This window comes from Pinus tabuliformis, chromosome 4_1 (genome assembly GCF_031772625.1).
Source record: "Pinus tabuliformis cultivar Carrire ecotype Pingquan chromosome 4_1, CPIR1, whole genome shotgun sequence".
Taxonomy (NCBI): Eukaryota; Viridiplantae; Streptophyta; class Pinopsida; order Pinales; family Pinaceae; genus Pinus; species Pinus tabuliformis.
This window is the reverse complement of record NC_142303.1, coordinates 809,399,738-809,412,999: the sequence shown is the minus strand read 5'-3', so window position 1 is coordinate 809,412,999 and position 13,262 is coordinate 809,399,738. Positions and strand designations below refer to the sequence as shown.

Genomic DNA, 13,262 nt, shown 5'->3' with positions numbered 1-13,262 from the left:
CAAGAGCTTGGAGAAGTCATGTCTGACAGAGAGATGACAACTATAGTACTCAATGCTCTACCTGAGGAGTGGGGAAAATTCACATCCAGCATTTATGCCAAGAAGGAAGCAACCACTATCAGTGAAATGTGGTCTCTATACAGGACAGAGGAAACCAGACTTAAGGCAAAAGAAGATGTGGGATCAAAGGAGCAAGCATTTGCTACCATGGCCAAAAGAAAGGGTAAATTTGGCAAGTTTGGTCCACGAAGAACAAACAACAAAGACATGTCCAAGATCCAATGTTTTGGATGCCAAGAATATGGACACTACAAAAGGGATTGTCCTAAGCTTAAGAAGGACAACAATAACAAAAGGAAGAGGGAAGAAGCTCACATAACTCAAGAGATGAAAGAAGAAGGAAAGAAGCAAAAGAAGGAAGATCCTCCGGATCTCTACTATGACTAGGTCAAACTCTTTACTTCTAGACTTCTTTCAAAGTTTTGAGTAGAATAGGATCATGTAGGAATAAATTAAAATGGCATGGCTAAAAGCATCCTCTAGAGTCTAGAACTATGATGTACATAGAGTTCTACATACTCATGTAGATATAGCATTTATGATAAGAACTAGAATATAGGAGCATGGAAAATATAGCTCAAGATATTCATGTAGAAGAAGCATACCTAGTATAGGACCTCATATATGATGAAAGAAAAATTGATCATGATAAGAATGTTAGAAGACCTACATCATCAAAAGGAAGGAAACATTTGGAAGGTTAGGATCCTTAAGATCCTATGATGGAATCTTCAAAAGAAGGTTCATGAACCAAGGCAGATATCTCATTGGGAATCCCATTCATGGGATTCAAGAAAAAGGATGAATTGCAGGCAAGCTAACATGAAGCAAGAAGGGCCACACCAAAAGATGATCAAAGGAGAATCAAGATGAGGTATGTATGCATTAAAGTTTAGTCATGTTACCATTTGTATATTATTGAGTCATGGGTATAGTTCTATAACATGATCAAGCATGAAAGAATCTCTTTCACCAAGAACATGCTCGAAGGCATGTACCTCAATGCTATGAAGGTCAACAAAAGAATATGCTCACATAAGGAGCATAAGATTGCTGACTAAGAAGCAAGAAGAAATGCTAACAAGTCCAGAAAGCAAGCAATGAAGGAATGCTCTCACAAGAAGCATTAGATGGTTGACCTATCTATCTGAGAAGAAGCAAATGAAGAAAGAGATCAAGCATGTGAAGAACACCATGATCACCAAGAATCACTATCTGACAAAATGCCTTGAAAGATATCTCCCGAAAGAAGGTAGGACAACTTTGATAAAGAAGAAAGGACCCTTGACACCTTTGACGGCCTTGGAGATACAAAAGGTGCAGATAACTGATTCTACTCTACAGAGATGTCGTGATGAAGAAGCCATCCAACAAAAGAGGCAATGTTGAAGCAATATCAGGATGAAGTCATGATGGGCTACTAGGTCAAAGCATGTAACCTAGCAAGTACTATGAAGCATCCATGAGAAGAGTATTTTGAAGCATGGACAAGATGACAAAGGAGTAACCAAGATGACAAGAAAACCTAATAGTCACTTTCCACGAAGCAATGACATGACAAACCAAGAAGGAAAGTGATCGATAGATGGTGCCCTACCTAGAAGAAGTTCGAACAAAGACTTCATGACATCAAGAAAGGAAGGAGATCAACCAGCTGAAGAACCCACAAAGAAGAAATTTGTTGATGAAGGAAAGGGTCCCAAGTTAAGTGGGAGCTCTGATAGGTCCCTGATCAAGAGGGAGTTTTGGATCACCCCTGGTTACAAAGGAGTGACAATTGTGTTTTCCATTTCATGGGTCATGCACTAGACCAGGACTAACAGCCATAAGTCTAGATGAAGGCCATGAATGGAAATGTAGACACAACATTCTTGTCTTCACTTGGGAAGAAAGAATGGGAGGATTAGGTAATCATCTGGCATCTGATACTCTTTGAGGATGTGTAGGGAATCCAAGACAAGAGTAGGCAAGAGGACCGATATTCTTTGAGGGCTAGGAACCCAAGATAAGAATAGTCCTAGAAGGTCATACTCGAAGAATACCCGGGTGGGTATGTACCTTGAGAGACAATGATGAAGGTGTCTATTAATCATTGGTCTCGCCAGCATTGTAGCTCATGGTCTCATAAAGATATGGATTTGTTAGTCAAGGACTTGCACTATGATAGTGCCGATGAATATGATGCTATAACAGATGGATTGCAAATCCGGTTTCTCTTATGTGAATTCTTCAAGACTGGAAATTGCCAAACACCTTGTAATGTTGTATGAATACCTCCCTAGTTAAGAGGGAGTGTTGAAGGAAATGTAACTAGGCTAGGTCTTCATAAATGTAATTTTGATATTTGTACTTATTCAAGAAAAGAGAAATTATTTTTGTATTATTTGTCAATGAGTTTCTTGCTCATTGAAAACAGGTGAAGCACATTTTGAAGTGCTTCTAGAGAATCAAAGTGAAAATGTAATTATGATAAGACCCTTTTGAGGGCATGATACATCATGTATGTTATCATACAAGATCATGGGAACACCTCCAAGCATAGTCAAATCCTCTCCTAGCATCAACGAAGTCTCCAAGCAGCAAAACGATGAATAAAAGTTGAATTATAGTGCAAACTGTAAGTCGGACTAATGGATAGTCATGTCAGCCTGAAGAGGAGGGACAAACCTCTATTTATAAAGGTTGTCCACTCCTCAAAAGGACAACGCATTCTCTCTGAAATCAACGAGGGTATAAGGCAGGAAAAAGAGGTCAATGAAGGATGAAAATAAGCCCTCTAGGGCAGCGAAGGAAAGGAGCAAAGAAGTTGAGGATAATAGGACTGTCTATGGGGTAAACCTACATCCACATGTGCGAAAGGGACAAGGTCTATCTGTGGCAATAGCAATAGAAATGAACAATTCATCATACCTCATTGTTTTGGGTGCAAACTAGGCCTACAAGGCCCCTCTCACAAGCATGGAAGAATGATAAGCAAGCGAAGGATAGAAGGCAAGTCTGACTTGGTTTAATGAAGAGATTCTCCCACACGTACGAAGAAATTAGGGCTATATTACTGCTGCCCTAAGTGTGCTATAGTTGTCAAGAGAAAAGGATTCGGTTGCAAGGCTAGAAGGTCATTACTCTAAGGTAGAAAGACTCCAACTTCAGTGAAGGAAGAAAAGATCAAAGACCATACTATAAGACACAATCTAAGGTGTCTACAATTGTCGGAAGATAGAGGTCCATGTGCCGGAAGTTATAGTGCAGAAAGAGTGGAAGGATTTGACTCATGCCTGGAGGATATCCTAGTCAAGGGTCTAGGGTTTGGCAGTTGTTCAAATAAGAAGCTTCAATAAGAGAAAACTTACAAAGAGTTTTCCTCTCAAGAGTGGAGAGGTTTTGTCCCTAGCAGAGAGCCAAACTTTGTGTTCTTGTTATTTTGTTTTAGTAGCAGTTTGATGAAACACACACACTAATAAGAAGAAGAAGATAAATTGTAAAAGTGCATCACAAATTGTTATCAAGTAACAAAGAATCACTTTACACCACTTTCCCTAGATTCTTCAACAAAGATCACTCTTGGGGTCATGCTTATTTCATAGTTTTGGTCTTTTTGGAGAAAATTAGATCACGCAGCCTCAAAAAGAGTCAAGGGCACAGTGTTAGAGGATGCTTGGTGGGAGAGGGTAGATCTCACTAGTAAGATCATAGACCCTATCATTGCTTTGCTACAATTTGCAGATACATACTAACCCATCCTTGGAGAGGTTTATGAGGGATGGGATTCCATGATTGAGTCTGTGAGGACCATTATTTTATAGAGTGAATGCCCTGAGTATGAGACATCATCAGAGGTATTCTTCACCACCATACAGGATATTCTTGTTAGCAGATGGGACAAGAATTGTACACATCTGCATTGTTTGGCTCACTCATTGAACCCAAAATACTACAGCCATGAGTGGCTAAATGGTGGACCTTCCTGCAGATTCCCTCCTCACATGGATGGTGAAATTTCACAGGAAAGGAAGGATGCATTGAGGCGGATATTTTAGGATAGGGCATCCCTTAATGAGGTGGAGGATGCCTTTGCGGAGTTTTCCACTGGCACTGGGCGATTTGCAGGCTATGATGTGATTAGAGACAGGGGGGCTAAGAAGCCCTATTCTTCATTGGCAACTCATGGGGCAACAAGCCCTCCTCTACAGCAATTAACCATGAGGCTCCTCTCTCAAGTGACTTCATCCTCTTGTTGCGAGAGTAATTGGAGCACATATTTGAATTTGGATAGTGTCAAGAAGAGCAGGCTTGAGTAGTCCAGTGCAGAGACAATGGTTTATGTGCACACCAACCTTCGTCCTATCTACAAGCAGAAAGATGAGTGGTTGAAGGGAAATACAAAGATGTGGGATGCCTTTCCTAATGATATGGATTTGGACAACAGAGTTGATTTGGCATTGGCCAACTTGGATCTTAATGACCCAGTGCTAGAGCTTGTCACTTTTGATGATGGTGATACTCTTGAGGGGTCTGGGTCATCCTCCACACCAGCAGATGCAGAGATTACAATGGATACAGAGGAGGATGCAACAGAGGAGAGCAGTGGTGACTGTTGACCTCTACTGGTCAACTACCCATGCAGTGCATCCCGTTTTTTCTTGACAGAAAGAAGCAGCACCTGACCAGCATGTCCGTGCCATCCTGCCATCATCAGCAGCTTGATCATTTTTGTTGTAAACCCAGTCTGCATGTATAAGTTGTAAATAATCTAAGCAGATCAGAGTCATGTATGTAAAGTTGCCTAGGTGGACCTAACTTTCTAATGATGATCTGCGTCCCGGGAGGTTTTTCGTCTCACCGATCTACGATCGGCAGAGTTTTCCTTCAAACCTGACCCCAAAGCCGGGATGGATTTCGTCATCAGAACTTTAGGAGAATCCTAGTGTGTTAATCTGCTAGATTATAGTTGTGTCGTAGAACTGGGTGATTTATGAGGGTCTGTATTAAGTGGGTTCATCCCTTTGAGATGTAAATTGTAAAAATCATGATGAAATGTGTCTTGAGGGTTGAAAATGTTTTAAATCCCCTCGTGAGTCATGAGTTCTAGGTCCTAGGTGATGTTTCCGAAAGCTTAGTTCAGTGATCCATGTTAAATGAATTAAAAAATTAAAAAAATGAATAAAAATAATAAAATATAAAATATAATAAAAAATTAAAAAATGAAGCAAAAACCCTAACTAATAAAATAATAATATTTTAAGTTAATAAATCGACGGATGAGATCAAGAGATGTCTTGATCCTCATCAACGGTCGAGATCGTTTCTACATGGATCACTTGAACTAGCCGTTAGGTTCATTTCCTTTATATAGGGTCTTAGGGGGTCATTTCAAATCATCTGATCTGTGAGTCTGTACTGAGAAAGCTCTCTTGTAATTTGATTTTCTGATTAATAAAAAGACTTTGGGGTTCAAAATTGGCTGGTGTTACTCTCCGGAATTGCTGTGAGATGATTGTTTTTTTCTGCATATTTCAGTTTTCAGCAGTTAAATATAGCTGGTTTTCAGAGCATTGTGAGTACAGGTATCTTGCTCACATGCTAGGGTTTGAATGTTGTAGGTTTTCTGGAATAATGGCAGGTATCTCCATTATTCCTTGAAATCTAGCAGCATTTCTTGCCCTCTTTTCTGATGTTTGCTTGAGGTGTGCAGGAGATCTTTAGGTAAAAGGTACAGGTGGGCGTTTGGGGAAGTTCTAGGCTGAACCAGCCGACTCCCACTGGCTTTTCTGTGCAGAGCCCAGCTGATTGTGCCCTGGGTTAATCTTTTAAGTTTTATTTCGTGTTTTACATTGAGAGAATTTTCTTTCTGTTCACAGTGAAGTTCAAAATTTCTGATATTTTGAAAGTATTCCTGCTCTTATTTGCTGAATCTGGCTGTTAAGGGGCCACAATCTGTACATTAGTTAGCTGATCTAGGGTTTCATATTTTGTTTTATGCAGTGTTCATTTAGGGTTTAGGGTTTTTTTTTTTTTAGTTTCTTTTCTGGCATACTTCATTAGAGTTTTGTTTTTCTTTTGCAGGTATAGGGTTTTGTTTTTGCATGACCAAAATCGATTTCAGGCCGCCGACATCGCCCAGGGGTTTCGTTTCAATTCAGCTCCCCATCATCATATATGCAAAATTGCAGTTAAACTTCGGTTTGGGTTTACGGTTCTCGTCCAAACTGTTACACGCATCTTAACACTGCTACGATTCCACGCTGCTCATCTGGTGATTGAAGCTGCACAAATATGAAGATCAGTGGCATCGCACGCAGAGAAACCCTACCTATCACCTCCCAGCTTCCGTCTGCGTTTTCAAACTGAATCGTATCTCAAGTCTGCTGTCGACTGTGCTATCGTTGCAGTCATTTTGCATCAGAAATTCGACACGCATTCATCTGCCGGCTAAGATCACATGCCATTCGATTTATCCCAGGTTGATTCGATAAGCCCGTGGTTTGACTGCAATATTCATGTGCGTATTTTCTTGGTCTGCCGGAGTTACGTATCATCATCGACCCCTGCCATCATTTGAAGACTGCCACAGTTCCGCTCCAGAAGATCTCAGCTCCAAAATCATAACGAATGGTTGAGCGTCCCACGGGTTTTGGCCACCAGCTCAGGTAAATTTTTACGCACCAGCAAGTTGAAACAGTTCGACGTAATGCCCAGCATATATTGGTAGCACGTAAATCAAATTTTTTGCGTTCTGTGGTCATCTGCGTAGCAAAGCGTTCAATCTTCGGGTCAGGTATCATTTCCGTCTTGCCAGCGTAAGACTATTGTCTTGTTTCCTCTTTCTGCCTGAAGCTTTGCGTGTGTGCGGATTAGGGTGCGGATTAGGTTTTCCCTGAGATATTCATTTGCCTGTTACGATTTTCATGAACTGTATCTTGATTGAATTTAACGACGGTTAAGCCCAGGTTTAGCGTAGGTTTTAAGTTTTAGATTTTGATTATAGTTTTAGGTTTATAGATTTGCATAACTTAGCCTTAACTTTGGTTTAATTTTATTTTAAATTTTGGTAATTGTTAGATTTTAGTTTAAATTTTGGTAATGGTTAGATTTTAGTTTTTTTCTAAATTTTCCTTTTTTGATTTTTATAATATGAAAAATAAAAATAAAAATAAAAAGGGATTTTGGTTTAGTTTAAATTTTTATATATAGTTTAGATTTAGAATTTTCATATTAAAAAAAAAAAAAAAAAAAAAAAATAGATTTTAGATTTTGTTTTAAATTTTCATAGTTTAGATTTTTTTAGTTTTAAAAAAAAAAAAATCTTGAAAAAATATAAAAATATTTTGGAAAATTTTAGATCAAGTTATTTTCGCGAATTGTCATATCTTTCTGAGATCTAAATTTTCAGGTCGAGATGCGAAATTGACATCTGGTTAACGGTTTATAATTCTCGTGGTATTTTAAGGCATTTATCTTTTAAAATTTTCTGTCGCTGGATATCGTTTTGGTCATTCTAAAGAGCATTGTGTTTTCGCTGATGATAGATGATTGCTGTTCATGGTCCATATCTTTTTTATATCATTTAACAAGTAATCGTTTTAACCACAATCTCTTAAGGCACTGGTCTGCTAAATTAATCAAATCAATCAAGTGCTTTTTCATATCGTATCTCGTGTCTCCCAACCAACTGGTCGACAGTTGGTCTCATCATCTCACAGGGTCTACCCCCCTTAGCCGCGGGAGACAGGCTTAAACGGAGAGACCGGGGATCAGAGTGACAGCCCCCGGTCTGAGCGTTGTCGTGCCAATCCGCGCGACAACAGTGACCATGACAATGATGTTGAATTTGATGATGATGATGATGATTGATGATTCATGAGCTACCTACTACCTTGTAGTTGTTTTATATTTGCTATTTCTGTTTTCCATTGACATTTCTACTACAGTCTACCTATGTAACACATTTTGATTATGATGACTTAACAAGAAAATTGCAGTTTCTTGTCTTTCTCCTATTGGATGATGGATCATTGATGAATCTGTCACAATTGTATTTGTATGCATAATGTTACTTTGTAAAACTTACAAATTTTAAATTTACAATGTAGAATCTAGATCTATGTCTGAATTTGTATCATGAATGAGAATTTGTGTAAGAAATATCTATTTAGTATTAATTTTTAATATATATATATATATATATATATATAAAATAATATATAACGTGTCATATGTGTCCTATTCCGGGGGGTCTACGTGCCCATGTTGGACACTCAAATTTCTGTGTCTTGCGTGTCCTGTGTCCCCGTGTCAAGGGACTTAGAACATAACATATCTAACATCATAATTTATTTAACATTATTTTATATTAATTTCTATCTAGCATTATTATTATTATTATTATTATTAAGAAGAAGTCCCTTTTAGAATTTTATCAAATCTTACCTAGTCTTACCTCTTACTTATAAATAATTTATTTAATTTATTAAGGCAAATTTTGTCCATTCTTCCGGAATTTGCTCAAAATCTACCCTTGGTTCTACCTTTTTATTTATTAATAATTTATTGTCTATCATCTTATTTCTCTTAATACTTCTCGATTTATTATCAATTTATTACATCCTTGTGAAAACCTTCCTCCTTAAGCTCTAATATATAATATAAAATATATTTCTCGTATTTCCTCACTATTTCCCTTCTTACCTTACATATTTTATATGGCGCAGCCTAACTAATAGACGAAATGGTTGTTTTGGCCGAAATCTAGCAATACAATTTCGAGCAAGATTGTGTTTCTTGTTGATTATAATGCACTTTTGAATGCATAAATGGATTCATCACCCTAAAAATCCCTGAGGCACTCAAACTTTGCAGATTAAACAACTTAAACTTACGATTCTTAAAAATCTCTACCAGATTTTGGGCAAAATTGACCAGAAAATGTGCCCATAAAAGAGTCATTTAGTCTATTCCTCAATCTATAATAAATTGAGAGTACACAAGACTACACAAGTTTATATTCCTCAATTTTTAATAAATTTATTTTAGTTTATTCAATATTATTTAATATTAACAATAATACAATCTAGTATTCATATTGTTCTCCTCTAACTTAATTAATAATAATATAAATTATTATAATTTTGATAATATAAGCCCTTACTACATTCCTTTGTTCATAATTATCAATTAATTGATTAATTACTAATAATACTATTAATGGCAATATTAACAATAATTAGTTATATTATTACTAATTATTAATAATATTGTTAATCAATTTAACTAACATAACATATCTAACATCATAATATATTTAATATCACATTACATTATATCAAATGCTATATGGTTTATTATTATTATTATGAAGCCCATTTTTTAAATTTCGTCAAATCTTATCTAGTCTTACTTTTTACTTGTTAATAATTTCTCTAATTTAAATCAAATTTTATCCATCCTTCTCAAATTTAATCAAAATCTGTCCTTGGTTCAACCTTCTATTTATGAATAATTTCTTTAATTTAAGTCAAATTTTATCATTTTTTCTTGAATCTTGTTAGCTAGTCACTATCCTCTCACTCCTTTTAACCTAGTCCTGCAATCAAAACATTCTAAGAAAGCTTTATGTGTCCCTGATGATGGGTGGAGCGTCCACCCAAAATGTTGGTTGTTTCCTACAATCTACACAGTTGTATCCAGAACAAATCTACTAGAAACAAGGCTTGGGGCATGTTTCATTGTTCTTGGGGCTGAAGTTATGAGCTACCTATTCTGCCTGGAAAGGAAGCAAGGAGTGTTAGAAAAGGATGTAGATCCCAAACCTTTTGCATGAGATGAGAGTGTATAACACAGATCAAAAATCCTTAACTCCCTCATATTTGGCAATGGTCAGTTGGTCACCAGCCTTGATTGTACTAGGTACTTGAACATGTAATTGAGAGTTTCCACCACTTTACTAGAAGGCTCCAGAACCTTCTTGGTGAACACTTATTCTGTAGAGAGGTGTTTTGTAAATAGCTCAAGATATTGTTTTGGACATTTCAATCTTCATACTTCTATGTGCAGATGGCCTATTTTGTAAACATAACTATCTGGACATGAAAATTGTAACAGTTGCTATTAACCCATTTCATTCCATAAGTTAATGGTCTACTTTATATTATATGGCTTGAAAATTTGTATGTTTGTTTGTAATTTCTAGAATCAGTATTCTACTATGGATGCCATTTCTGCATTTATTAATGTACAAACATGCATGTTTTCATTTAATCTGCAAATAATTTGGCATTCTGAATTTTTTTTTAATATAAATCCAATACTATATCATATATATAGACTCTCCCAAGATGCTCCACTGCCAAGGTTTCTTGGAAAATGGCTCTTCCACTCTGCTCCGCACTCTGGCAACCTTGGGGGGAATGCTTCCAGCACTTGGAGGTACCCCAGCAGCCAGTTTGGAATAGGAGAAGCCAACTGAGCAGCCTCTCCCTCATAACACAACTTGGTGACTGTTTTCCATTTGCAATTGAATGACTTCTTCACCCAACTATAACAGCTCCCAACAGTCTTCTTGGGTGAGGTGATAGAGGAATAGATTCTTTGTTGGGAATATAAAATGTGACTGTCTTTGCCTGACCAAGTTTACCTCAAGCCCAGGCATATCATAGAATAAACTTGGAAGATTAAGCTGGCACTGAATACCTGCTATTGTATTTGAAATCAAAACGATATCATAAGAAAATACGATTATAGAGAAAAGTACCCCAAAGGATAGGTAATCGTCCTCTGATCATCCAAAATCAGGGATCAGCTTGATCACCCTATCAATGTAGAGACCAAAACGTCAGAGAGTACAACTCTACTTAGCAGATAAGATCATCAATTATTATGGCAAAGAATTTAGCAAATGCATGGGTAACCGTGAAAGTTCTGTAGTCACCAAAAAAAATTGTTGGTCTCCAGATTTAAAAATAGGATGAATAACATGAGAAGTTCCACATGAGAGGAACATAAGAGAAGTAATATTGTTTAAACGGTCAACAATATAGGCAGCTAAATCTGCAGGTGGCAGGTCTATGCTTGAGGAATTCTTGAACTAAATCTCAAATCATTGGCAGGGAAAATTGGTGATTTCTGTAAACTGTATGTTACAGGCATTCTTAGTTCATTTTTATGGATGTTGTACAGCAGCACACACAACTACTGTATTAATAGAACCACATCAGATGCAAAAGATTCACATTGTATATCACCTATATTGCTTCCAATGAAATTGACAAACTAACATATTTTTTCATAGTAAATATCAGTCTCATCCAAAGTAAGCTAACCAATTTAGTTAGATTGGACTCATCAAATGCCAGACTAAAAGCATTCAACATACCTAAATCCTCGAGTGTCATTTTTGCTGCCACGGCAGAAAATCTGCCACACAAATATGCAAAGATAAGAAAGACATAAGAATATCATCACAAATAATAATCAAATTGCTTCAAGTAAACTCATTCTATATGCTAAGTTTCCTAACAAACGATGGGAGCCCCAGAAACAGCTACCACACAAACAAAAGAGAAACATAAAGGCTAAAAACAGCATTAAGCTTATTTAGTTGTTAAGTACTAAACCATGCTAGTTATTCAGCCAGTTTTGTTAATCAGAGATCTTTTGGTAGCACTGTTGACTTATTTATGAAGACAGTAGAAAGATATGAGGGCACTGATAGAAAGATATTATACTAAATAGAAGTGGGACTAAGGAGAAATATTGAAGATGGTCTGGGACAAAGGACCTTTGGTTTCCCAGTTTCAGTTTTAAACATATTGAAAACAAAGTTTAGACAAAAAATTGTGTGGATTCTAACAAGAAGAAATAGATGACTGAAAACGCTTCTGACAGATCCTGTGAAGCTTGTAACTTTACTTCCCATATGTTCTCTTTGACTGTTCAAAACTGGGAAAGGATAACGAGTGTACAGGGCATTGTGCCATAAGAATCACATTAACTTTTAAGCTTGAACCCTAACAATAATTTATGGGCAAATAATTTATAGAGATGTAGCCAAAACACACATAATATCTGATAATAAAAAAATAGATATGAATGGTGAAAAGGTACAGAGAAATAGTAGTCTACATAGGACGCTCCTAAGTGACCATGGCCCATACTCATGACCTTTAAAAACTGAATGCACTTTTGGATATGGGCACAAGTGGGTTACCAAGTGTTATCGATTAGATGCACAGCTGAGTAACCAAGTGTTATAGATTACACCACTCGATTAATTAGCATTTATTATAAAAATATCGTTGTTATGCCTGTAAAGTGTTATAGAGGAGCCATCTAAGGACTAAATAAGTCTTTAGTTTATAAAGAGAATATAGAATATGCAGAGTTCAGACATAAGAATGAGAGAAGCAGCAGACTACAAAGATTGTTCTTCGAGATAGTGAGGATTGACTCTTTTGTAATCAACTAGCTTTGAGGTAGTGAGACTCTACTCCATAGTCCACACTACGTATCTCTTGTTTTTATTTAACCAACACAATGTAGACGTGCAAAACCTATGTTCATGGTATAATCATTTAGTGTGAAATTTAAACACACTAACTGCCTACGAACCCTGTGGCCTGCATACATCACCTTGAGTAGGAACCTAAACTCGTCAACATCTAAGATATGACCAGTTATGAAGCATTCATTAATTTTAACTTATAAAAAAAAAACGATGCATGCCCCTTCATTAACACAGTCAAGTCAGATGATATTATTTTGTTGAGATATACTCGGCAAGTTTGTTTCTTTCCCCAGCTCTTTATGTCATGGTAGGAAAATCCCTGGGACTACATCTTGACATGGAAAGTTGGCCAAGGTGAAACCAGAGGCATCCCCCTTCTACACCCTAACATTGGGTCATGACCACTCAGGGAGGGGTGTGCCATATATAGACTTTATGAGTTGCCTAAATGGCTACAGAACCTTGAATTGACAGGGATCCAACAAGGCCAAATCTTCCAGTTCCTAGGCATACCTTTTGCTTGCTAGGCCTTCGCTAGAGAGCTCAAGTGCTCATGGAAAAGAAATCAGCTTCTATATCCAAATATAGCAAGCGAATCTCCTTGGTTCGCTTCAAGTTGTGCAAAGAAAAAGCAACCATGTGGCTCAACAAGACAATGTCCCAAGTGGGTCAGTTCCAAACGTGAACCAAGCTGCCTCACACG

The 13,262-nt window shown here is 37.0% G+C and overlaps 1 protein-coding gene across 4 annotated transcripts in view; it reads right to left on the bottom strand.

Annotated features, from left to right (window-relative positions):
• Positions 1-13,262, bottom strand: part of LOC149178694 (sulfhydryl oxidase 2-like) — a 284,209-nt gene that overhangs the window by 41,280 nt on the left and 229,667 nt on the right. For all 4 annotated transcript variants that reach the window (XM_089420399.1, XM_089420398.1, XM_089420400.1 and 1 more), the window contains one exon: positions 11,429-11,469. In XM_089420399.1, coding sequence (XP_089276525.1) covers positions 11,429-11,469 — 41 coding nt within the window. The remainder of the gene's footprint in view (positions 1-11,428; positions 11,470-13,262) is intronic.